The 25,552-nt window shown below is 44.2% G+C and overlaps 2 protein-coding genes across 3 annotated transcripts in view; one reads left to right on the top strand and one right to left on the bottom strand.

The window, feature by feature from the left end:
• Positions 1-12,695, top strand: part of SCARA3 (scavenger receptor class A member 3) — a 56,327-nt gene extending 43,632 nt beyond the window's left edge. The window contains exons 7-8 of one of the 2 annotated variants that reach the window (XM_029203945.1): positions 11,787-11,899; positions 11,991-12,695. In XM_029203945.1, coding sequence (XP_029059778.1) covers positions 11,787-11,857 — 71 coding nt within the window. In that variant the 3' untranslated portion in view covers positions 11,858-11,899; positions 11,991-12,695. Of the gene's footprint in view, positions 1-11,786 lie in introns of both variants that reach the window. The other variant, XM_029203944.1, reaches the window with a different exon arrangement.
• Positions 11,599-25,552, bottom strand: part of CCDC25 (coiled-coil domain containing 25) — a 79,068-nt gene continuing 65,114 nt past the window's right edge. The window contains exon 9 of the mRNA XM_029203948.1: positions 11,599-11,619. Coding sequence (XP_029059781.1) covers positions 11,614-11,619 — 6 coding nt within the window. The 3' untranslated portion in view covers positions 11,599-11,613. The remainder of the gene's footprint in view (positions 11,620-25,552) is intronic.

Genomic DNA, 25,552 nt, shown 5'->3' with positions numbered 1-25,552 from the left:
GCACGAGGCGCCCACCACTTCCTTACTCCCCGTGGTGGCTCAGGGTCCCTGCCCCACCTGCTCCCATCAACAACTGAGATGTGCTGGGCAGTGAGTTAGGTACTGCGGGGTTACAGGGCTGAAGCCGCCTTGCCTGGGGGCTCGCCTCTCATAGAGGAGGGGGCAGTAGTGAAAGATACGTCTCCGCCTCGTGCGGGGCAGGCTGGGGGCTGGAGAAGAAGGGGTCGTGGCACAGAGGTAATGGGCCTTGGGGGAGGCAGTGAGGACCATCCAGTGGTGTCATTTCACAGTCTGGGTCCCCAGGAAACCCTCCAGGAAACTCTCACTACTCACTGTCCCGGGTGGGATGGATGACAGGCCTGGCAGGGGTACCCCTGGGTGGGAGGGGCCGGCATGGGCGCAGGTACCCAGAGAGCTGGGCCAGGGAAACAAGAGCAGGACATCGGAGCAAGCCAACGTCCCAGAGTCCAAATCCAGAAAAGTTAGGTCTGGGATGATTTCCAAGGGATGAGTTGGGGGCCAGAATGAGAGACAAGGCTGCAAGGATGGAAAACTGAGTTGATTTCAGAACATAAGCAAACACACATAAGAAAAACTCATGGGTCCTGGACAATGGCCACCAACACATCCCTGACCGTGTGGTTTTGGGGGATCAGCTTGATTTGCAGGCACAGGGTGGAGACGGGTCCTTGGGGTCCATCCAGGCAGTCACCACCACCTCTGGTTTCCCTGGTCACAGAAGCCCTCTCAAGCTCTAGCAAGGAGATCAGGAGGGGGCAGTCATGACAAGGATGCAGCGGGTAAAATCAAGGCTATGGAAACTTGAAGTACAACTCCATCTCAGGGTGACTAAACGTGGAAAGCTGCCAGTGTCTCAAGCATCCGTCTTCACTCCAGAGCACCAGCCAGTCTCCTATCTCTCTTCTCTCAGGGGCCCCTGACCTCCCCTTCCTGCTACTCTTTGTACCCTTTCTGTTGACCAGCATCTTCTGTTTGCACGAGGCCCAGCGTAACAGGGTGACGGCTGACCACCAAAGGACCCGGTCCTACAATCTCTAGTTCCCAGCCCTAGGAGAGCAATCTGATCGCTCACCCTGTGGGTCAGGGGTCTACCCTGATCCAGTGGGCTGTGACCACAGAGGAAGAGGCGGAGGGAGAGGGATCACGTGGTAAAAAGTTAGAGGCGCAAGAGCAAGAGCAACCATGAGCAAAGCTGGCCACAGAATCTGTGTTTGGCAACAGAGGAACAGGAGAATAACCTCAACAGTAATGATAATAGCAAACACCCATGGGAGAGCTACTATGCAACAGAATACCGTTCTAAGCACTTTTCATATATTTATTCATTTAATCCTCACTACAATTTGTAATGCAGCTATAATGTCTATAAATCTATAATCTCTCTCTATATTGTAGCTACATATATTATTATTATTCCCACTATGTAGATGGGGAAACTAAGGCTTGAAGAGATTAACTTCCCAAAGTCACATAGATAGTGAGTTGTTGTTGTTGTTTTTGTGTCTTTTTGTTTGTTTGTTTCTAAAGGACACAGGAGCCAGCCTAAAGGGGTTCCCACTGGTCAAATCTGGGACACTTTATTTATTTATTTATTTACTTATTTATACAATCCCACTTTTCTTTTTTCTATTTTTTTGGGCCATGCCGTGCAACATGCAGGATCTTCCCTGACCAGGGATTGAACCCAGGCCTCCTGCATTGGGAGCGCAGCATCTTAACCGCTGGACGGCCAGAGAAGTCCGATAATGAGTTTTTAGACGTTTCTCTATTGAACCTCAGTCTTGGGTGATTTACCTTCTCTGTGCTTCTGTTTCCTCCCCTGTAAAATAGGGATTACAACTGGACCTATCAAATGAGGTTGCTGAGGGGATTAAGTAAGATGATGCTCTTGGCGAGTTTCCCAGTGTCTTAGTCAGCCCAGGCTGCCATAACAAAATACCACAGATTGGATGGCTCAGACAACAGAAACTTATTTTCTCAGAGTTCTGGAGGCTGGAAGTCCAAGATCAAGGCACCAGCTCTTCCTGGCTTACAGATGGCTGCCTTCTGGCTCTGCCCTCACATGGTAGGGGGAGAGGAAGTGTGGGGGAAGCGGAGAGAGAGACAGAGAGAGAGAGGCAGAGGGAAGGCTCTCTTCCTCTTCTTGGAAGGCCACAGTCCTATCAGATCGGGGCCCCACCCTTATGACCTCATTTAACCTTCATTACCTCGTAAGACCCTATCTTGAGATACAGTCACACTGAGGGTTAGGGCCTCAACATATGGATTTTCTGGGGACACAATTCAGTGTCTGGTGCCCGGCAAGGGTTACCATCCCGTAAACATCAGGCATCATCATGGTGGTGTTTATCCTACAGACCCAGGCTTCCTGGATGGCAACATTACTCACCACTTTCCTCTGCAGATGAGTGGCCAGAACTCCAGGTCCTGCACACTCCCACCCACATTCCCTGCACAGTTAGAGCCTGGAACAAGCTGTGACTCACCCAGCTCAACCTCTTTACAGGTAAGAAACCAAAGGCTGAGAGGGGCTGAAGGGCTCGTTGACCAACCGGGACCAGAACTCTGGTGTCTCGGTTCCTGGGCAAAGCAATTTCTCATGTCTCTGGTTTTGCCGCAATTTCAGTTTGCTATTGGTTAGGACCAATGGGCACCAACCGCTGCACGTTCCCCAGAAAGTACTCCCCCTGCAATCCTGCTCTCTGTCTCACGTCATCAAACACTCCTGGTACTAACACGGCCCTTCAGGGCATCTGGACCATTGTAGGTATTGCCGAAAATCCTAAGAGCTGACCACAGGGGTTAGCAGGGCCGGCAGTCAGAATTGTAAAGTTTGCAGCAAACTCTGTGAATCAGTATCTTGTTCTGTGCATAAACTTTGGGAAATGGATCCAACCCGCATCCAGTGGGGAGATCGGGTGGGCTTCACGATAGAGACCCTCGGTGGACATGGAATAGGGATGCGTCGTTCTTGCTCCCTGCTGGGTCCTCCATTTATCGGGGCAAAGTCGGCCCAGCACCGCCCTCTCTAATCTTCACTTTCTTCATCAGGAAACAAAGAGAGTGGCCTGGTCTTGACTCCATGTGGGAGTCATCGGATGTGCCCGACCCCTCTGTCCTACAATTCTAACCAAGTGCTCTTCCTCCTGCCCTGCTTGGTGGCTTTCCTGGAATCGGCCAGGGCCAAGGCAGGAAAGTCTGAATCCAGACTGAGAGGTGACAGCAGCGGGATGCAGTCAGTGGCTTAGGATCATGGCCTTCGCTGTTGGGTTGTGTTCATCTCCACCAGATGTGCAAAATCTTGAGGAGCTCCTGAGCCTTCTTCTAAGCAGAGCAAGGGGCTTCCTGGAGGTCACAGGCCTGGGGCACGTCCTTGAGCACCTCTAACGACCCCCGACCTGCCCACCCTTCCTCCCCAGCAGCCTCAGTGCCCTGCCAGCTGGGGCAGGACAGTGAGCTGGGCAGAACATCCACGCCTTCTTCCTGCTCCTTTTCCCCAGCCAGGGCTGAGCTGGCAACGCCTGCCATGCCAGCCCTGGACACACCTGTCAAAACAGAGCCACAAGGGAGGAGAGTGAAGAACTGACAAATACATTCTGACCACGCCGTGCTTTCCAATAGGGCGGGCCGGGCTGACAAGGAGCTGCCTGGACACATAGGCTGGCGGCGCAATGAGCAACCTCCCTGGGGATTTGTTTTCCTTGCCTTCACCTGTCCAGTCCTTTTGTTTTCTTTTGAATGCTTCGAAGGGCAAGGCTCTGTGTCTGATGTAATGGGAGAGGTGTAAAGGCTGGTGCAGTGCCCTCAGCAGGGCAACCACCCAGGAACCCACAAAAATTCAGACTGCAGGCCTGCACCGCAGACCCACTGCTTCAGGACCACAGAGATGGGGTGGGACAGGAGGAGTGAGGGGGAGAATTCCCCAGGGAATTCCAACGCCCCATGTAAAACTTGAGAACCACAGGCATAAGAGACAGAGAAAGGAAAATATTTTTTTCGATTTATGTATAGTATCTCATTTAATCCTCATGAACTAAATGTATTTACATTTTATAGGTCAGATAACAAGGCTCAAAACAGTAAGTTGCTCAAGGCCATGTAGATATTATGTGGATTTGAACCCAGGATTAATGGAAGCCAGCTATGCCGAGCTAATGCTGACCAGGGTTCTTGGCCTTCCCCAGTCAATAGAAATTGATAAGAGGCCAGACAAGAAATTCAGGCAAGGGTTTATTGGGGCCCCTGCTCCCCAAGCAGGGGCACGAGCTGGTTCCTTATATGGGGTGAGGGTAGGGATGTGTCCGGGGGTCAGGCCGGAGGGGTGGCTTAGGAGTTTTGCCCACCCCTTAGGTGGTGCTGGATGCAGGTGGCATGCACAGTACCCTGCTTTTGCTCCCTGTTCTTCAGAAGTGGCAGTTGGGGTTTTTTTTGGTCTTTTTGTACCTTTTTGTCCAGAATTTGCCCCAACTGCATAGGCATGCAGTTATTTTTAGTCCCTTATAGCTTCTTTGTATTTTATTGCTCAAGGAGATGTTTGTCCAGGTGTAAGCATTGTAGCAAAGGGCCCCAGGTCCCAGCCTGTCTCAGAGCTACTTCTTCCAGAACGGTGGGATTGGGAATTCAATGGGGCCTGAGAAAACCGAGATACACAGAAACAGACTTGCTCAAAGTCCCAAAGCAAGCTAGTGACAAAGTTGTGACAAGGCCCCAAGTCTCAGGGCTACCAGACTTCCCCATCCTGGCTGCCTCATCACTAAACATGACGATGGAATAGTGAGAACGGTGCAGGACTTGGAGACAGGAGTGCGCTTCCTGCTGTGAAAGTTGGAGGCTTCCACAAGGAAGCCAGATGCCGACCTTTAGCCAGGCTGCTAACCTCCCTACGTCCTTCTCCCCAGACCCAAGGTCTCCAAAACGGGTGCCCAGCCAAACTGTGCAGCGGAGAGGAACAAACTTTTAAATATTAAAACATCTTCCTGTTGTGTTTTATTCATTCAAGGTCACACTTTGTTTTCACATAATCAGATCTGACATGAAGTCAGCCAAAAAAGTGTGGACTGATCAAAAATATGACTTGAAAATAGATTTATATTTATTATCCTTCATGATCAGCATCATTCTAAGTGCAATTTTGCTTTAAGACACTAACCAATAATAGAAACACAGAAAGTAATTCATAAATAAATTTACATATACTAGGAGATCAAAGAAATAATCCCCCAATTTTTTTTTATGAATGGGGGTTGTGATCAAAACATTTGAGGGCTTCCCTCGTGGCGCAGTGGTTGAGAGTCCACCTGCCGATGCAGGGGACACGGGTTCATGCCCCGGTCCTGGAAGATCCCACATGCCGCGGAGCGGCTGGGCCCGTGATCCATGACCGCTGAGCCTGCACGTCCGGAGCCTGTGCTCCGCAACGGGAGAGGCCGCAACAGTGAGAGGCCCACGTACCGCAAAAAAACAAAACAACAACAACAAAAAATTTGAACACCACTGCCCTAAGCCAACTCTGTTTCTTCTGACATTGTCCCTTGTGATAACGCAGAGTTCCCCCATATGAAAGGAAGAAAGAATCTCCACTTGATGATTTTAACCAGATTTATAACCTGATGGTTGCTTCTTTTTCTGAACTCCCCAAACCTCTAAATGCCTCCAACAAGCCTGACCCACAAGTTTATAATTTGGAACTTGCTTGCTCCCCATCATCCATCGTTGTTCTTACTTCAGCTTCACAAAACAACCTTCTTCTGGACGTAGAAACATTTAAAAACTGAATAGGCAGTGTGGGCATCCCACTGAGTTTGTTCACTCAGAGATCATTGGTCCCACGGGTTGGAAGGAATAGAGGTCAGAGTTTAGGGCTGCCAAGGCAGCTGGAATTGGGTACCGGACAGGGTGCTGGGCAGGAGGGAGCTGTGCAGAGGCGGATCCCCAGAAATCTGCATAGAGCTCCCCTGAGTGGTTGGCTGAAATATACAGGGCAAGAATCTGTGCAGGCCTGTGAGCTGACTCTGAACTAATTCTAGACCAACAGCAACAAGGCCTAAAAACAACACCCCTCTTTCAGTATTTGAAACAGAATAAGTAAGCAGAAAAGCCATGAGGATATAGAAATTTGAACAATACTGTCAACCGATTTGACCTAATGATGTGAGAACACTGCACCCAGCAACGGTTGAATATTCATTCTAAACTGATATCGTAAGCACGACATACCAACATTTGTTGGATGCAGATAAAGCAGTGCTTAGAAGGAAGTATAGAGCTTTAAACGACGATATTAAGAAAGAAGAAAGCTTTTTCAATCAAAGAACATAAAATACTTGGGAATAAATTTAACAAAATTGGAATAAAATCTCTACATATAAAATTATAAAATGCTGCTCAGAGACATTTTGAAAGACCAGAATAAATGGAGAGATACACATGTTCATGGATTGGAAGACTCAATATCGTGTATTCTCCCCAAACTGATATATAGTCAGTGCGGTCCCAAACAAAGTTCCTGCATGTTTTTTTGTAGAAATGGAGAAGCTGATGCTAAAAGATACATGGAAATATAAATGACATAGAATAGCAAAAGAGAAAAGAAAAAAATTATTGGAAAAAAGAACGAATTTGGAGGACTTACATTGCCTGATTTCAGTGGTTAATATGAAGATATAGTAATCAAGACAGTATGGTATTGGCACAAAGATAGACAAATGGAACAGAGCAGAGTCAGAAAATAGTTCAATACTAAATGGTCAACTGATTGTTTTTCACAAAGGCATCAAAAGAAATCAATGAGAAAAAGAAAGATTCTTTAAAAATGGTACTGGAACAATTGAATATCTAAACAGGAAAAAATATATATCTTGACCCCTACTTCATACTATACACAAAAGTCAATTCAAGATGGGTCAAGACCTAAACTTAAAAATTAAAATATAGAGCTTCTGAATAAAATGCAGAAAAATACCTTCATGATCCTGGACTGGCAAAGATTTCTCAGCTGAAACAAGAATAGCATTAACCATAAAAGAAAAATATAATAAAGTAGATTTCATAAAATTAAAATCTGCACATTAAGAGAGCCAGTTAAGTAAATGATAAGGCATGTCACACATTGGGAGAAAATATTTGACAAATAATTTATAAATAGAATATATAAATATCTCTTGCAACTCAGTAACAAGAAGATAAATAACCCATAAAAATAGGTGAAATGCTTGAACAGACACTTCACAAAAGATACTAGCGCATGAAAAGATGATCAACATCATTAGTGATTAGGAAAAGACAAATTAAAACCACCATGAGATACCACTACACACCTGTTAGAATAGCTAAAATTAAAAAAACAGACCAGGGCTTCCCTGGTGGCACAGTGGTTAAGAATCCTCCTGCCAATGCAGGGAACATGGGTTCGAGCCCTGGTCTGGGAAGATCCCACATGCTGCTGAGCAACTAAGCCCGTACACCACAACTCTAGAGCCCGCGAGCCACAACTACTGAGCCCGCATGCCACAACCACTGAAGCCTGGGCACCTAGAGCCCATGCTCTGCAACAAGAGAAGCCACTGCAATGAGAAGTCCGCGCACCACAACGAAGAGTAGCCCCTGCTCGACACAACTAGAGAAAGCCCGCACGCAGCAACTAAGACCCATCACAGCCAAGAATAAATAAATGAATAAATAAATTTATTAAAAAAAAAAAAAGACAGACCATGCCAAGTGTTAGGATGAGAAGCAACTGAAACTCAATTACACTACTGGTGGAAATGTAAAATGATACAACCTCTTTGGAAAACAGGTTGGTAGTTTCTTAAAAATTTAAGCATACACCTGTCATATGGTTCAGCCATTCCACTCCTAGGAATTTATCCAAGAAAAATAAAAACATATATTCAAAAAAATTTGTACAAGAATATTCATAGAAGATTTATTCATAATAGCCAAAAAGTAAAAACAAATCAAATACCCACCCTCAGAAGACTGGATAGCCAAGTTGTGGCACATCCATACATTGGAATGCCACTCAGCCATAAAAAAGAAAATAATTATGCTGCGTGAAAGAAGCCATACCAAAAAAACAAAAAGTATCTCATGTATGAGTCCATTTATATGAAATTCTAGAACAGGCAAAACAAATCAAAAGTGGTAGGAATAAGTTTAATGGTTACCTGGGGCAGAAGTAGGGTGTAATTTGCTGTGAAGGAGCATGAGGGAATTTTGCGAGGTGATGGAAATGTTCTATTATCTTGATTAGGATTGGTGGTGACACAGTGGTAGACATTTGTCAAAACCCACCAAATTATATATTTTAAATGTGTGCATTTTATTGTATGTAAATCATACATCAGTAAAATTGATTTTTAAAAGAGAACTAGGATACCACAGCTTCCTCACTAAAATAATTAAAATTAAAAAGACTTAAAAAAAAAACACAAGACTTAAAATGTCTAGTGTTAGTGAGGATGTTCCTGGTGTGTGAACATGGTAGAACGTCTTTGGGAAAGTCTTTGGCCGTTTCTTGTAAAGGTAAACAACACTCACCCTATGACTCAGCACATCCACTCCTAGGTATTTACCCAAGAGAAATAAAAACATATTCCACAGAAAAGACTTACACAAAAACATTCACAGACGCTTTCATCATAATCGCTGAAAACTGGAGGCAGCCCAACTATCCATCAACAGGGGACTGGATGAATAAATTGCGGTATTTTTGTGCAATGGAATATGAACTACTCAAAAGAGGGAGGGGGGAGAAGGAGTGGCAGGAGGATGAAGAAGAGGAGGAAGAAAGAGAAAAACAAAAGATACACGCAACAACACTGAAAACCGCTATACTGGAGAAAGAAGCTAGACACGAACGAATACATACAGTATGATTCCACTTATAGTAAATTTTAGAAGAGGCAAAGTTACTCTGTGATGCCCAGGATCAGAACAGTTGCTGCCTTAGACTGTGCGGAAGAAGGGTAGGGGTTGATGCAAAGAGCATAATGCAACTATCTACATATTGATAGATGTGATTTATACAGAGTTATGCATTTGGTAAAACTCAAACTATACACATGATCTGGGTGTTTCACTGAATATAAACTAACACTCAATTTTTTAAAAATCATAAAGTAGAAATTCACTTCCCAAAACTTGTGAGTCAAAAAAGAAATTATAATAAAAATTAGGCTGAAATAGATATAGAAAATATTTTTAAATTATCTTATAATGGGGCTTCCCTGGTGGCGCAGTGGTTGAGAGTCTGCCTGCCGATGCAGGGGACGCAGGTTCGTGCCCCGGTCCGGGAAGATCCCACATGCCGCGGAGCGGCTGGGCCCGTGAGCCATGGCTGCTGAGCCTGCGCGTCCGGAGCCTGTGCTCCGCAACAGGAGAGGCCACAACAGTGAGAGGCCCGCGTATCACAAAAAAAAAAAAAAAAAATTATCTTATAATGAAGAGACTAAGTCTCAGAAGTTGAGCAGTGTAGCTGAGGCATACTTGGAGAGAAAATTAATAACCTTAAACACTCATATTAATTAGAAAAAAAGAAAGGCTAAAATTCATGAGGTAAGTGTCCAACTTAAAAAGTTTGAGGAAGTGAACAGGAGGAACACATATAAAGAAAATAGAAGAAGGAAATAATAAAGCACAAAAATTAATGAAATGGGAAAAAGAACGTTTTGAATAGAGAGGATCAAAAAAGCCAGAAGTAGGTTCTTTTAAAAGCCTAATAAAACTGATAAACTTCAGGCAATATTGATCAAAAAAGAAATGAAAGAAGGCATAAATAAAGAACATTAGGAATGAAAAAGTTGACATTAAGAGGAAATAATATGAACATTTGATGCCAATAAATTTGAAAACTTAGATGAAACAAAGAAATTCACAGGAAAGTGCAGTCACCAAAACTGACTCAAGAAGTCTAAAACCTGAATATTTAGAAACCATTAAAGAAATTAAATCAGTGATTAAAAATAGCCCCACAAGAGAAACACCAGGCCCATGCAGAAAGACTTAAAGGCAAATTCTACGAAAACGTTCAAAGAACAGCAATTCTAATCCAACACAAACTCTTCCAGAGAACAGAAAAAAATAGGGAGCATTCCCCAACTTATCCTGTGAGAGAAAATCTTGTTACCAAAACCAGAAAAGAAAATACATAAACAGATGCAGAAAAAGCATTTAGTAAATGAAGCATCCATTCATGGCTCTTAAGAAATCTTTTCCAACTAGGGATAAAAGGGAACTTTTAAACCTGAAATATATTATCTACCCAAAAAGTCCACAGCAAAATCTTTCATTGAGGTGAATTGAAATTATTCCCTTTAGTATATGTACAATTGATTCACTTTGCTGTACACCTGAAACTAACATAACATTGTAAATCAACTGTACTCCAATAAAAATTTTAAAAAGAGAAATTATTTCCTTTAAGAGAACCAGACATTACATACCTCCTGATATGAGGCAATAGAAAGTACACAGTTCCACCTAGTAAGTAAACTTCCCCCCCCCAAAAAAAAGAAAGAAAGAAAGAAAAGAAAATTGACACTGACTGTAACCCAGCCTCTAGATCTGTCTTCCAGTTTACATACACTGGCTCCAAAGAAACATGTTAATACCATCTGCATGAGCTTGAGGTGTCGGCCGGTCAAACTCAGAATGACTCAGTTTCTTCAGCAAATAAATAGCATGGGAAAAGCAAAGAGAATAGGGAATGTTATAGACTAAAAGAGACTTAAAATTCATCTTCAAGTCAAAGTGTATTGAAGAGAGAAACTCAAGAGACATATCAACCAAATGCAACGTGTGAACTTTGGACTTTAATTCAGACTAACCAACTTATAAAGACATTTTTGAGAAAATCTTAGAAACTTGAACACAGATTTATGATCAGACCATTTAAGAAATTAAGTGTGATAACGTATTGTGATTATGGTTTTTTGAAAGCCTCTATATGTTAGAGATACACACCTGAAATGTTTAGAGGGGAAATGATTTGATGTCTGGGATTTGCTTTAAAGTACTCCATGACAAATCAAACACAATTGGCAAAACACTGATAATTGTAAAACTGGATGATGGGGACATGGGGTTCTTTATCCAGTCACTTTACCGTTGTGTATGTTGGAAATTTTCTCTTTTATTTAATTTTTTAAAAAATTTTCTTGAAAAATTGATTTCCAATGTTCTGTTAGTTTCAGGTGTACAGCAAAGTGATTCAGTTATATATAGAATCTTTTTTAGATTCTTTTCCATTGTAGGTTATTACAAGACATTGAGTAGAGTTCCCTGTGCTATACAGTAGGTCCTTGTTGGTTATCTATTTTATATACAGTAGTGTGTATATTTTAATCCCAAATTCCTAATTTATCCAAACTCCTTGATAACCATAAGTTTGTTTTCTATGTCTGTGAGTCTATTTGTGTTTTGTAAATAAGTTCATTTGTATCCGTTTTTTAGATTCCACATATAAGTGATACATGATAGTTGTCTTTCCCTGTCTGACTTACCTAGTATGATAATCTCTAGGTCCATCCATGTTGCTGCAGGTGGCAATATTTCCTTCTTGTTTATGGATGAGTAATAGGAAATCTTCGATAATCAAAACTTAAAAGACAAATGATGATGAAAACTGTTACTTTAAAAAGAAAACAGAGGGCAAGAGGGCCGTCTCCTCCTTGGCCATCATGGGACCCCCTGGGGGCCCAGGCTGCTACATAAACTGTCTCCAGCCCACCTCCATGGCTGATTCTTGTACCGTTTCTTTCTCCCAGAATTCCCTTCCTGCTGGTGTCTGTCGGCTTCAGTCCTGCAAACTCAGCACCTCTGCTGCCTACAGCGATAGCTGCTGTGTTAGTTTCCCCAGCAATCACTGTCTCTTCTTCGGGTAACAACACCCGTATTTTCCTTTGCATAAATATCTTTAACCACTTCATGCGGCTCAAATAGTGTTGACCTCACCACTCACGTTCCCCCAGAGTGGACCAGCGACTCAGGGGTGACCAGTGAGAATACCACTGCTCTGGCCACACCCTCTGCCGGAATGGACGTGTTACCCAGGCGGGACTCATTCACCAAAGAGCATCAGCGCCCAGACTTGTGCTGGAAATATGAGAAAAGAGACACTTCCTCTTTATGGGGTAGCAAGGTCAGAAGACTGAAACGCCTGGAATGGCTGGGCGTTTGCCTAACACTGAGAGAAGACTCTGCCTAGGAAAGAAGCCACCGTAAGACAGCAGAGACTCAAAGCCTGGCGACAACGTCAAAATCCCTGAACAGAGCCACACTCCCTGCCGTCAAAGCAGTCTCTCCTCCCACCCCCTGCACTCCTCCTGCGCATTAATGAGCCAAATACCCTTTTGCTGAGAAGTGGGAGAGAAAGAGGAGGAGAGAGAAGGGGGGGGGAGAGGGCGAGAGAGTGCATTCGCTTTAGGATCAAGAACGAGAGATGATACTGCTGTCATTACTTGTATTCAACAAGGAATTGGTGATCCTGTAAATTTCAATGAAGTGAGACATAGAAATAAATGGTAAAAGGCATAAGGGGCTGACATATGGTAATAAATGGTAAAAGGCATATGGTGTCTGAGATTTTTTTCTCCTCTTACTTTCTATAACGATGTGCTAATTCCATCAGCATCCTTTATTTTTGCCCTCAGTTTAATAATCTGGCTTCCCCGTGATTATATGCCCTTCAGTCAGAGGATTATTAGCCCTCCTCCCACGGATGCCTCACCTCCACAATAACTTGGAGGAGGTGTTCTTTACCCCTTCTCTTCCCTACTGAACGGGCAGCAGCAGAAGCAGGCTGCAGCGTGGCAGGGGTGTGGAAAAAGCACGTGCCTGCTGTTCAGATCTGAATCTCAGCTCCAATAAGCCACGTGACTTTCTAAACCTCACTTTTCTCATCTATCGAGTGACGATAATAATAGCTCTCCAGGGGTTGTTGAGCCATCTAAATGAGATACCGTGTGTGAAGGTCCACAGCACACTTTCCAGCACACTCTGGTCTTTCTGCTTCCATCCTCCCCCCCACCCCAGTTTTATTGCGATATAACTGACGCGCAGCACTGTGTGTGTTGAAGGTGTACAGTATAACGATTTGTCTTACATACACCAGTGAAGTGATTATCGCAATAAACTTAGTGAATATCATCATGCCATACAGATACAACATTAGAGAAATAGAAAAAAATATTTGTTCCTTGTGATGAGAACTCTTAGGATTTACTCTCTTAAGTTTCATATATAACATGCAGCCGTGTTAATTATATTTATCATGGTGTACATCACATCCCTGGTACTTACTTACCTTATAACTGGAAGTTTGTGCCTTTCCACCACCTTCATACAATCCACCCTCCCCCACCTCCACCACTGGTTACCACAAATCTGATCTCTTTTTCTATGAGTTTGATGGTTTAATATAAGTATAATTGACCTAAAATGCCATGTTAGTTCCTGGTACACAGTATAGTGATTCGATTACTTCTGTACATTTCAAAATTATCACCACCATAAGTCTAGTTACCATGTGTCACCATACAAAGATATTACATAATTATCGACTTATTCCCCATGCTGTACATTCCATACCTGGCTCTCATTTATTTTATAACTGAAAGTTAGTACCTCTGAAGCTCCCTCACCTTTTCCTCTCCTCCCCCTGACCCCCACCCCCTGGCAACCGCCCGTTTGGCCTCTATATGGACTCTGTCTCTGTTTGGTTCCATTTGTTCATTTGTCTTGTTTTTTAGATTCCCCGTATAAGTGAAATCATACAGTATTTGTCTTTCTCTGACTTATTTCACTTGCCACATAACTTTTAGAACTATTTGTTCTAGTTCTGTGAAAAATGCCATTGGTGTTTCCATAGGGATTGCCCCGAATCTGTAGATTGCTTCCATCCTTGATGCTGTTCTCCTTAAAGAAACCAGAGTTTTTCGTTTTGTTTAAGCATAAATCAGATCTCATCTATTCCCTGCCTAAAATCCTTCCAATAGTTTCCCACTGCACTTAGAATAAAATCCCAACTCTTTAACAAGGTTCAGGAGGTTCCCCTGCTCTGCTCCCTGCTGGCTCCTCTAACTGTCCCTCTGCCCCCCACCTGCCTCCAAGCATGGTGGTCTTGATTTTCCTCAAACAGAACAGACAGGTGCCAGCCTCAGGGTGTGAACACCGTAGATATCACCGCCTGGAACTCTCTTCCCCATGACCTTCATATGGCTGCTGCCTCATCCTTCAGAATTCCACTCAATGTCACCTCCCCAGGGGGGTCTTCCCTGATCATCTCTCTGCAAGTAGGAGGATAAATAAATAGCATGATGGTGGGGGAACTGTAAATAGGGAGCATTTCACACATACTGTTCACCCTGTAATAACCTGTAGGCATACGTGCTCTCCCACCAGTCTGTGAGTTCCTGATGGCAGGTGCTGTGTTTCATACGCTCATCTTTGCTTCTCCAGAATCAAGTGCTCCAACCCTGTGAGCGGAAACTGACTAAATACAGCCCCTGGCTCATGGTCTCAGGGGAGCCAGTCCTGGGTTACCTGTCAGACCTACGGGGTCAGTTATTAAGCTACTGTCTCTCTGTCCCAAACTCTGCACTCTGCTCAATGACTGCTTCGTGATGCCAGAACTCTCTCACTCACCTGGCTTCCGGTTACGCTCTGCCCAGAGAGGTTAGTAGACAGAGATTGAAGCCAGGAGGAGGAGGAGAGACTCACTCCTTCCCATCTGCTTCCTGTGGGCTTTTGTTTCTTGTGAGCATCACCCCAACTTCCCTTCTTCACCTATAACAGCAGCTGAATCCAGTTCGAAGTTTGTCAAACACAGAAGCAGCCTGATTGCATGCCCCCCGCCCCCGCCCCCGCCCCGTTGGAAACACTGATACCAGATGGCTGATGCCTCTCATCACAGGGCTTGATCCCCCTCTCCGAGCTCGGAGATACCAGGGTCAGCTGAGCCGAGGCTCCTCCTCAGACCTCTGAGTTTCAGCCTTATGGGCCCCTCTTCCAAGTTTCTGAGTTTCAATAATTCAGTCTTGACCCTTTGTTCTACCGGCCCTGGGGGTGGTGACTGCTTCCTGCCTCTGTGATCCCTTAGGGTTCCCTCCTTGCCTTTTCTCTGATGGACCACTTTACCCCAGTCCACACTTCTTTGTATTAAATACTCTCTATCTGAATAACTGGTGTGATTTCTACTTCTGAGTGGATCCCAAATGATACAGCAACCCAGGAAACTTTCATTGGTTTAAAAATATTTATTGAATTCCTGTCCTTCAGGGATTCTAACTAAAAATGATGGACAGAACTTGATTCTGTGACCAGTAATTGTACCTGTAATTAGTGACCTATGCGTGGTTTGTACTCTCCATCTACAGGAGGGAATGTTTTGTTGTGCCCACGATGACTGATGGTCAGTGATGACTAATGACGAGGAAGGAAGGAAAGCGATAGAAAAGACACAGGGTAAAGGGGAAAGAACCACCAAAGTCCTTGGTAGCGTCCTAAAACAAACCAACCTCCCAAAAAGACTTTCAAAACAAAGAAAAGGCAAAGGAAGATTGACCGTAAAAAGCCACTTCTCCCTCACGAATACATTCATTTGTGAAGTTTTTTACCTACTAATATTTCTTCCTAACCCATTGGTGGGCTGGGAGGCAGGGCTGGGTGTGAGCAAAGTTCTAGAGCTTCATAGGCCCGGGAGAAGACAGCACTGTGTGTGAGTGGATGCTGTGAGTATAGCTGGAGGGGCATTCCAGAAGGACAGTAACTCATTGTTTTTCAGACTTGCTTAGGAGGAGAACTCTCACCTGAATTTCAACGTATCAAATAGATTAGGGAGGGCCACAAAGGGGGCTTCTAGAGTACTGGCAATATTCTATGTCTATACCTGGTGATGGTTCCATGGGTGCTGGCTTTAATTTTATTTTTAAACTGTACATATATGTTTTTGTACTTTCCTGAAAGTATGATATAGTTCACAGTTTTTTGAAAGGGGGTGGGGAACTCTTTAGTTAAAGAGGCTTTCCTAAGCAGCCCCAAGGCCCTTCCTTAGAACTTGGAATTCCTTGGGAAATACTCTGAAAACGTTAGGACCGGACCAGTCAGTCAGAAAAGACCTGAAATCAGAAACAGCATCTAAGAGGAGTGTGTGCCCAGGCAACTCGAAAGGTCTGAGAGAGAAATTTCATAAACCAGTTCTGGCAGTGCCCAGGGGAGACATTCTCTGGGCTTGGCGGGGTGGGGCGTCTTGTAGACACCCCAGTTCCAACCAAGGGGTTGACTTGGGGGGACACTGGGAAGAGCTTTTGTTTCCTCAAAACCTGGAAAGCTAAGAGGGAAAGGGCTATAGGCCAGGCTGGGGGTAGAAACTCCCTAGGAACAAGGAAGTGAAATGGGGCTGCCCATCAAAAGTGTGATTATTCTGTGGTGGTTCCAAGCTAAACCAAGTGACCCAAAGCGATGCTAGTAACGCACTGAGCCGCATCTTGTTTATAGCTCATCATGTTCCCACGTCGCAGAGGAGGGGTTCGGGTGGCTAGGGCAGGCTCCCCAAGGCCCCATTTCAGAACAAAAGTCCTCTTGTGTTTGGATGTGGGTATGCGGACACTAAAACGGCATCTAAATGCTCTAGGATCTGGGGAATCCTGTGTCTGGGGGTGGCCCGGCCACGTTGTCTCAGGACCCCAAGACATCACAGAACCTGGTGGGTTGGGAGCAGGCCCAGTTGTGCTCTCTTAGCTCTGCTCAAGCTAAGCTGGATGCAGCAGAAGACCCCAGGCCCACAGCTAAGACTGGTTTGGACCAGAAAGCTGATTTCAGTTATTTATCATTAAGGACACATAGTTCTAGAGACCTAGCATCTCTATCCTTTATCCAGAGAGTTGCAACCTTTCCCAGTGTTAGGGTACCCAAGAGACTGATCAGAAGTTGCCGGGTTACATTGGGATTGCCAGCACCTTGCTGAGCTTGACTTTCTTGGACAAAATATAGGAATGACTTGCCTCTGTACTTCACAGCATTGTTGGAAGAACTGAAACAAAGAGCATATATAGTGGTATATCTGATCGATTTCCTCCCATCAGGCAGGTGGTTTCACAAATGAGCAGCCAGCAGTCATTTTAAAAAGGGAGACAACCATTCTCCATTGTTCAAAATGCACGTATCCTTTGACACTGCACCTCCACTCCTAGGTCCTCCCTGCTCCCTCATACCACACACACACACACACACACACACACAGTGATGTATGTTCAAGGATGTTTATTGCCGAGTATGCAGTATGTAATAGCGAAAGATTGGAAGTTAACCTGAATTCCCATCAGTAGGAAACTAGTTAAATTATGATACAGCTTCTACAATGGAAAAGTATGTGGCTCTTAAAAAGTAATAAGGCAGTTGTCTAGGTACTGATAAGGAATAATTTCCAAAAAATATTCAAAAAGTTAAAATTTATAAAAAGCAAAGTGCAAAAGAACATGTACAGTGTGCTATCATTTTGTGAAAGCTATCAATATACTCACAGCTGGTTTTAAATGCTGCAAATCTCTTTGGAAGGAACCACATAAGCCTGATACTAGGAGTTCCTCTGGAAAGGAGGGCTGGGGAAGTGGGAGACAGAGGTCAGGGGAGACCTACATTTCCCTGTATATTCTTTTGCACCTTTTGGATTTTGTGAATGTGTTAATCAATTATTTTTATTTTAAAATATGGAAAAGTAAAGATGTCACGCTGCCTTTCCAAAGCAAGGAGTGTTTACATCTAATTGAGACTGGGGAGAACTTAGCAAATCATCAGGATTCATCAGAGCACAGCTTTCTAGCCACCCCGTTTTTGAACGCCACCCAGTTCAGTCTGTCTCCCTTGGCCAGGGTGGCAGAATCTCTGAGCAATCCTTACATTCCTTTACTTTCTTCTCTTTTTCAAACTCTCTGACTCCTTCCCTTCTTCTTGCACTTGTCATGACATTATGCTTCATTTCAATATACTTTCATAACATGCTAAGGTTTCTAACTAGACCACCCGTTTCATCCTGATTATCTAATAAATGATGTTGGCACCCCTTGCTGAGACCAGGGGAGGCTGGTTGCACTCACCCAGTTCCTGTCTCTTCATGTGTGAGTGACTTCTGGGAAGGCTGTCTGTCGGCTTCATTAATCCCGCCCCTGTGGATTCCTGTAAGTTTCAGGGCCAAATGACCTTTTTGTCACCTGAGGGTTCCGTTCTCCTTCTGACCTCATCCTCAATCCCTTCTCCTCCTAGATTTTGGACCCATTTCCTTGTGAATCCTATGATTCCTTTTCTGCAGTTTTCAATTACTTAAATCTCTGATCCCCTCGGCTAAGTTCTCCCACCCTCTTCATTCGCCAGTGCCTGATCACAAACCCTCGCAGATCACTCTGATTCCAGGTGGGAGATTATTAGAGAGGATCCCTAAGATCTGACCATTTCCATCAAGGCAATACTGGACCATAGGTCTACTTCCCCATACATCTTCTTCCCTTCATTCCACCCTCACAAGTCAGGGAACTACATGCCCTTTGATCCCTTTTTTTAACAGACATCTTTCTAGGGAGAAAGTATTGTATAGTGAAAAGAGCCCAGATGTGAGCCAGAGAAACACTGATTTAACTCCTTGCTCTGCTGTTTACCAGCTGTGTCTGAGGCAAGTTACATTTACCTCACTGAACCCCAGCTTAGGGTATATTTTAGTGCCTTGACTCAGAGCCAATGCTTAGTAAATAAATAGTTCTCTTCCTCTGGATGTTCTCCAACCTCACTTTGTCAACTTCATTCCACAGAAATTATGCCACACACATTCTCACTAACATATGCATGAACATCCCCCATCAGGTTGTGTAAATCACATATATGTGTATGAGTTTATACAAAGATATATACATATTCATATGACCCCAGAAAAAAATTTTTTAATAAGAAATAAAGTAGAGAGAGGAAAAACACATATAGAATAAGAAACGAATGAGCAGATAATTGAGGAAATGATCCTCTCGGAAGGAGAAGGGGAGGGACGTGTGGGAAGAAGTAAATGGGGCTCTGATCAATAAGAAGTTTACCTCCCTGATAGTTTGGTCAGTACAGGTTATTCATGATCTAATTTGTGAACGTGACATGGAGGAGGAATGCAAGCTATCCACAAAAGAGAGAGACTTGTGCCGATTTATGAACTGCCAGGACATAATACTGACCCAAAGGAATTAAACACATCTGTTTATCACTTCAGGTCCCAGCAGGATCAAATCATCAGAGGGCAGGGCTATAACTGGAAAAAAAAAGATACAGAAAAAGGAAGGAATGTAAAGGGAGTAGAAAATGAGGTAGAGTTTCCTAAGTGGTCTCCCTCAACACCTTACCATATGATACAAATTGAAGTGATTTTGAGACTTGCCTGTCTGAAATCCACTGCGTGACTTCCACTTCTGGATATCACAGGATAACAGGTATAGTCTTTCCATTATAAACAACCATAAAACTAGAAAAATTATATGACACAACTGTTTTCAGATAGTGGATAACAGGAAATCTCAGACTATGGTTTCCGAGAGAAAGAAAACCCACGAGGTAAACACCATGATCACCCTGGACACAGTTTTGTAACTGAAGGCAGAGGGCTGAAGTCTAACCTAAGCGTAGAAGTTTTGCTGAGCTGAGGAGTCAGGGTTCAGAGTTTGCAGCAGCTGAAGCAACTGGAATCTGCAGAGCAGGGCATTGAATAAGAGAGACACGTGCATATGAGAGAACCCAAAATTGTGCTTGGGTCACCCATGAGTCCTTGGATGAGGACTGTACCTGCACAGATCAAGACTGCAAAGAATTACCTGTGAGGTTGATAGGGGCTTAAAAATAGAACAGAGATATAAGAGGTCAAAAAGTCTTAGAGGTATTAGAAATCCATACCAGCCAGAGTGGAGAGATGTCATTAACACCCTGTTAACATCTTGGACATCAGGCTGAGATATAAGAAAATCTGTGTTTTAGGAGTAAGGACTATACCCTAGGGGAAGGCCTCTCATAGGCCCACCCTAAAAAAACTAAAGCCAAACTCTAAAAAATGTCTAAGAGACAGAGTTTGGAGGTTGAGTCCTATGAAGTTAGAGGGCTTAGAAAATAACTTGGGCTCTTTACAGACTTACCATAACAAAGCATAAAATCAAGTCAAGCCAAGTTTAAGGGTATCAACCAGTGATCAAACTGTTTGCTAGAAAATCCAGTCTCTCAATACTCTTCTAAGGAAAATAACAGATTCCATAGTCTCTAAAATATGTCATCAACAATGTCCAATAGAGAATTTAAAATTACTAGATGTGTCCCACCCCTGCAAAAAAAAAAAAAAAAAAAAAGCCCAGCAAAACCCAGAAAAATGTGACAATTGTCAAGAAAAAAATTAGGCAATAGAAACTGACTCAGAGGTTACCCAAATGTTAGCAGATCAAGACTAAAAATATGATAATAAATATGTTCAAATAACTAAAGGAAAATATGGTCATGATGAATGACAACACAGAGAATCTCAACAGAGAAGTGGAAGTTATAAAAAAAAGAACAAATGGAAATTTTAAAACTGAAAATTTCAATAACTGAAATAAAGTATTCACTGGATGGAATTAACAGCACATTAGCAATGATTTGCCTGATGACAAATCAATAGAAATTATCCAAACTAAAGAATAAAGAGGGGCTTCCCTGGTGGCACAGTGGTTGAGAGTCCGCCTGCCGATGCAGGGGACACGGGTTCGTGCCCCGGTCCAGGAAGATCCCACATGCCGCGGAGCGGCTGGGCCCGTGAGCCATGGCCGCTGAGCCTGCGCTCCGCAACGGGAGAGGCCACAACAGTGAGAGGCCCGTGTACCGCAAAAAAAAAAAAAAAAAAATCCAGTAATAGTATAAAAACATAGAATACATAGGAAGAATTGAATAAAACATGTGCATGACTTCTATACTGAAAAACTACAAAACATTGCTGAGAGAAATTTTATAGAATCTTTACAAAGGGAAATATATATTATTTTCATGTATAAGAAGACAATATTATTAAGATGTCCATTCTCCTTATATTTATCTGTAGATTCTATACATTCCCAACACAATTGCAGAGGATTGTTTTGGTAGAAATTGATAAACTGATGACAAAAATGTGTGTTCAAATGCAAAGGACCTAAAAAGCCAACAGAATTTTGAAGAAGAGTGAAGTTGGAGGGCTTATACTACTTGATTTCAAGACTTACTCTAGGGACTTCCCTGGTGGTGCAGTGGTTAAGAATCCACCTGCCAATGCAGGGGACCTGGGTTCAAGCCCTGGTCAGGGAAGATCCCACATGCTGCGGAGCACCTAAGCCATTGCAGCACAACTACTGAGACTGCGCTCCAGAGCCCGCGAGCCACAACTACTGAGCCCATGCCCCACAACAAGAGAAGCCACCATGATGAGAAGCCTGCGCACTGGCCCCCGCTCACCGTAACTAGGGAAAGCCTGCGTGCAGCAACGAAGACCCAATGCAGCCAAAAATAAATAAATTTTATAAATAAAATAAAGACGTTTCTATTACTTAAAAAATGTATAGAATCTAAAAAAGATTTTTTTAAAAAAGACTTACTTTAAAGTAACAGTAATCAAGACGGTGTGATAATGGTGTAAAGATAAATATATAGATCAAGTGAACCAAACAGAAAATGCAGAAATAGAGCCACTCATATACTATCAATTGAATTTCCTCAAAGGCACCAAAGAATTTCAATAAGTAAAGAAAAGTCTTTTTTTTTTTGGCCGTGTGGGCTTGCAGAATCTGGGTCCCTGGCAGTAAAAGTGCTAAGTCCTAACCACTGGACAGACAGAGAATTCTGAAAATCTTTTCAACAAAAATGATTATTTTCCACAAAATATTTATCTGATATTGACCACAGACCTAAATGTAAGAACTAAATCTATAAAACTTCTAGAAGGAAATATAAGAGATAATTTTCACGACCTTGTGGTAGGCAAAGATTTCTTAGTATATGAAAGTCACAGTCATAAAAGAAAAATTCTTGATAAGTTGGATGTTATCAAAATTAAAACCCTCTCTTCTTCAAACTATACCTTTAAAAAAATAAAAAGGCAAACCACAGACTGGGAGAAAATATTTGCAATGTATGTATCAGATGAAGGATATGCATTCAGGATATATAAAGAACTCCTACAATTCAATTTTAAAAAGACATATAGCCCGACTTAAAAATGGGTAAGAGACTTGAACAGACATTTTGCAAATAAGATATATATGAATGATATGTAAGTACATGAAAAGTATTCACCTTCATTAATCACCAGGGAAACGCAATTTAAACTATGATGAGATATTGCTAAAATGGCTAAAATTGTTTAAACTTACAAAACTAAATGTTGGGGAGGATGCGGAGCAACTGGAACTCTTAGACGTTGACAGTGTGACTGTAAAATGGCACAACCACTTTGGAAAAGTCAGGGAATTTTCTATAAATTTGAACATTTACTTAACAAATGATCCAGCAATTCTACATCTAGGCATTTACCCAAGAGACACAAAGATCTGTATGTAATATTCATACAGCATTATTCATCATAGCAAAAAAACTGGAAAGGACTCAGATGTTCATCAATAAGTAAATGGATAAAAAAATTGTGGTAAGGGCTTCCCTGGTGGCGCAGTGGTTGAGAGTCCGCCCGCCGATGCAGGGGACGTGGGTTCGTGCCCCGGTCCGGGAAGATCCCACATGCCGCGGAGCGGCTGGGCCCGTGAGCCATGGCCGCTGAGCCTGCGCGTCCGGAGCCTGTGCTCCGCAACGGGAGAGGCCACAACAGTGAGAGGCCCGCGTAGCGCAAAAAAAAAAAAAAAAAAAAAAAGAAATCCAGCCATAGCTCCTCATTGCTAACAGGTGTCACCGTAGTGCAATTTCCCAGCTCTCCTCCCAAGAGCTAGTCTCTGCGTCTCTCACGTTCCATGCCTTTGTATACCCTCTATTAGGCCGCTCATCACATGCTATTATACAGCTGCCATTGTTTCCAGATCCTGAGCTGATTGAGGTCTGGGGCTGGCCTGACCCAACATCCAGGTGCTCAGTACTAAAACTGGGAGAATCCCAGGCAAACCAGGGCTATCGGTCACCTTACCTGGGCCCCTGGGTTTAGTATCATACCAGGTGCAGGGTGTTTGCTCAGAAAATGTTTGCTGAACACCTAGAATATATGGGTTGGGGGGTTCTCAAGGTTCTTCTACTTGGTGCCCTCATGCAAACTCAGGCCTAGGGAGGTGAAGGCAGAGGCTGTGGGATACGGGCCCAGATGCCAAGCTCCCTTGTGTCCTGCCCATGGCTCTGGCCTTTCTGCCACGCTGTGGGGTGTTCTGGAAGACAGATAAACAAGCCCTATTCGAGTTCTATGGAGCAGCAAGAGTCTCCCAGAGTCCCGTTTCCAGGAAGCTCCCCTCCCCTCTCCGGTGAAGTCATCTGACCTCAAGTGGCCTGCGGTTTCCTTTCTCCCCACATCTCCCAAACCCGCCCTGGGTCCCAGCGCTGCTTGGGATGAGTGCTGACCTTTCAGGGAGCAGTTTGCTCAGAAAGTGCCTTTATGTAAACAAAAACAGCCTTCGGGTCTTCCAGAGGCAGCCTTGTTTTCTCTCTCAAGTCCCAGGGAGAAAAATAACCAGCAGGAGGGAGTAGAGGAGTGACCCTGCCTCCCCAGCCCTTGGCCTCTGTCCTCCCAGGCCCGTCCCTCAGGGCCTCCTTTGTCAGAACTCGGTTCTCAGGGGTGGAGGGGATGGCGGGGGATTGAAACAATGCCACCATGTCTGGCAGCGGGAGCTGGACGCTTGACCTGATTAGGCTCAGTGAGCCTGTAGAGAGGGAGAGAGCAAAGGCAGGCTCGAAAAATTGTTTTCCATCACCACCCGATGGATTCTTCTTCCCGGTGTCTCTGCCGAGGCTGCTCCTTAGGTGGAAGAGGCTTTCTCGTCTCATTTCCACAGGGTCACACTGGTCTTTGTCCTCTCAGCCTGCACGAACGCTTTGCCCTGCCGTCCTCCCGTCCCACCAACAGGCTCCCAAACACAAAATGTTTTTCTCACTGCAGCTCCCCCTCATTGGGCACTGCCAGGGCCGGGGCCAGGCCCAGGAGTCCAGATGGCACCCACATGAAAGCCCTTCCTGTTCAGAACCCACATGGAACCCAAAGCTGCCCACACCCACAGCCCTGGCCCAGGGTCCCCGCATGCAGGGCCACGGAAACTTGGCCATGACGCTCTAGGGAAGAAACAGCCCCAAGCCATCCAGGAGAGGAGCCTCCGGGGGGCACCTGCATCTGTGGGGCACCTGGGCCTGGCAGAGGATGCTGAGCACAGGGAAGGGGTGCTGGGGCAGCACTTTTCCTCTGTTAGTGCAGGTGGAGGGAACACAGGAGCCCTGCCATTTCCAACGCATTGGCAGAAACAGTGAAAGCTGAGAAGTCGGGGTGGGCCCAAGGGGATGTGAAGAGGTGTGTGGCCATGCCCGGAATCCGGCTCTGATTCTCGGGATGGTGGCAAAAGGCAACGGGCTGGGGCTTTCTTGAGAGCAAAATAATCTGGTCTCTTGACCTGGGCGTGCTACCAGCTGGCAGGGGCAGGCCTCTTCCTGCGATGCAGGTGCCGCCCAGGGACACGCCGAGGGGCTGTGATTTGCTCAAGGCCGAGCTTCAACTGCAGACCCAGGACTCCTGACTTCTAAAGAATCTCCTAGTAGATTTGGAAGGATCCATTCTTAGAGCGAAATCTGGGAGAACGTACACCACAATGTCAAAGATGTGATTATGGTGGGACTTTAACTTTTTGTTGTTTTTTGTTCGGTTTCAGCTCACCTGTACTTTCTAATTTTTTTTTTTTTACAACAAGCAAGATTACTCTTGTAAAACACTTAAAGGAAAAAATTTTTATGAAATGACACACTACCCATAAGATGTTTAGATAAATGAGGGGCTGGCCTCTCATCATGGATAAATAAAGGTTAGATGTTATTAGCTTAACGTGAAAAGAAGATGAGAAGAGAAAGCAGAGGAAAGGAAAAAGGAAAAGGAGGAACATGCAGAATGAGGAAAGAATAGAAGCAAAATGAAAAGGAGTGAACGAAGGAAGGGAGGAAGGGAAAACGTGTAGACATGAGGGGTTCATGTTCACCTTGCAGATTCCTGGGGCTCAGTGCTGGCCTCTCAAAGAGGAAGGCATTAGGGGAGCAGAAGAAATATTAGCTGGAGCCCCCTTCACTTTCCAGGTCAATAGTAAAGACCCTAGCCTGAGCTGGACTAGAGGGAAACTTCCGGAACTAGCTGTGCTTAGAGCTGCAGAGACAGTTCATCAAAGCCTTTCAGAACTCCTGCATAGGCTTTGTTTCCCATCTCTGGTTTCTGGGTCTCTCTCTCTCTCTCTCTCTCTCTCTCTGTCTCTGTCTCTCTCTCTCTCACACACACACAAACACACACACAAACACACACACACACACACACACACACACACACACACACACACACACA

This window comes from Monodon monoceros, unplaced genomic scaffold, assembly GCF_005190385.1.
Source record: "Monodon monoceros isolate NGI ecotype Baffin Bay Population unplaced genomic scaffold, NGI_Narwhal_1 Super_Scaffold_5, whole genome shotgun sequence".
NCBI lineage: Eukaryota > Metazoa > Chordata > Mammalia > Artiodactyla > Monodontidae > Monodon > Monodon monoceros.
This window is presented reverse-complemented; position numbering and strand designations above follow the sequence as displayed.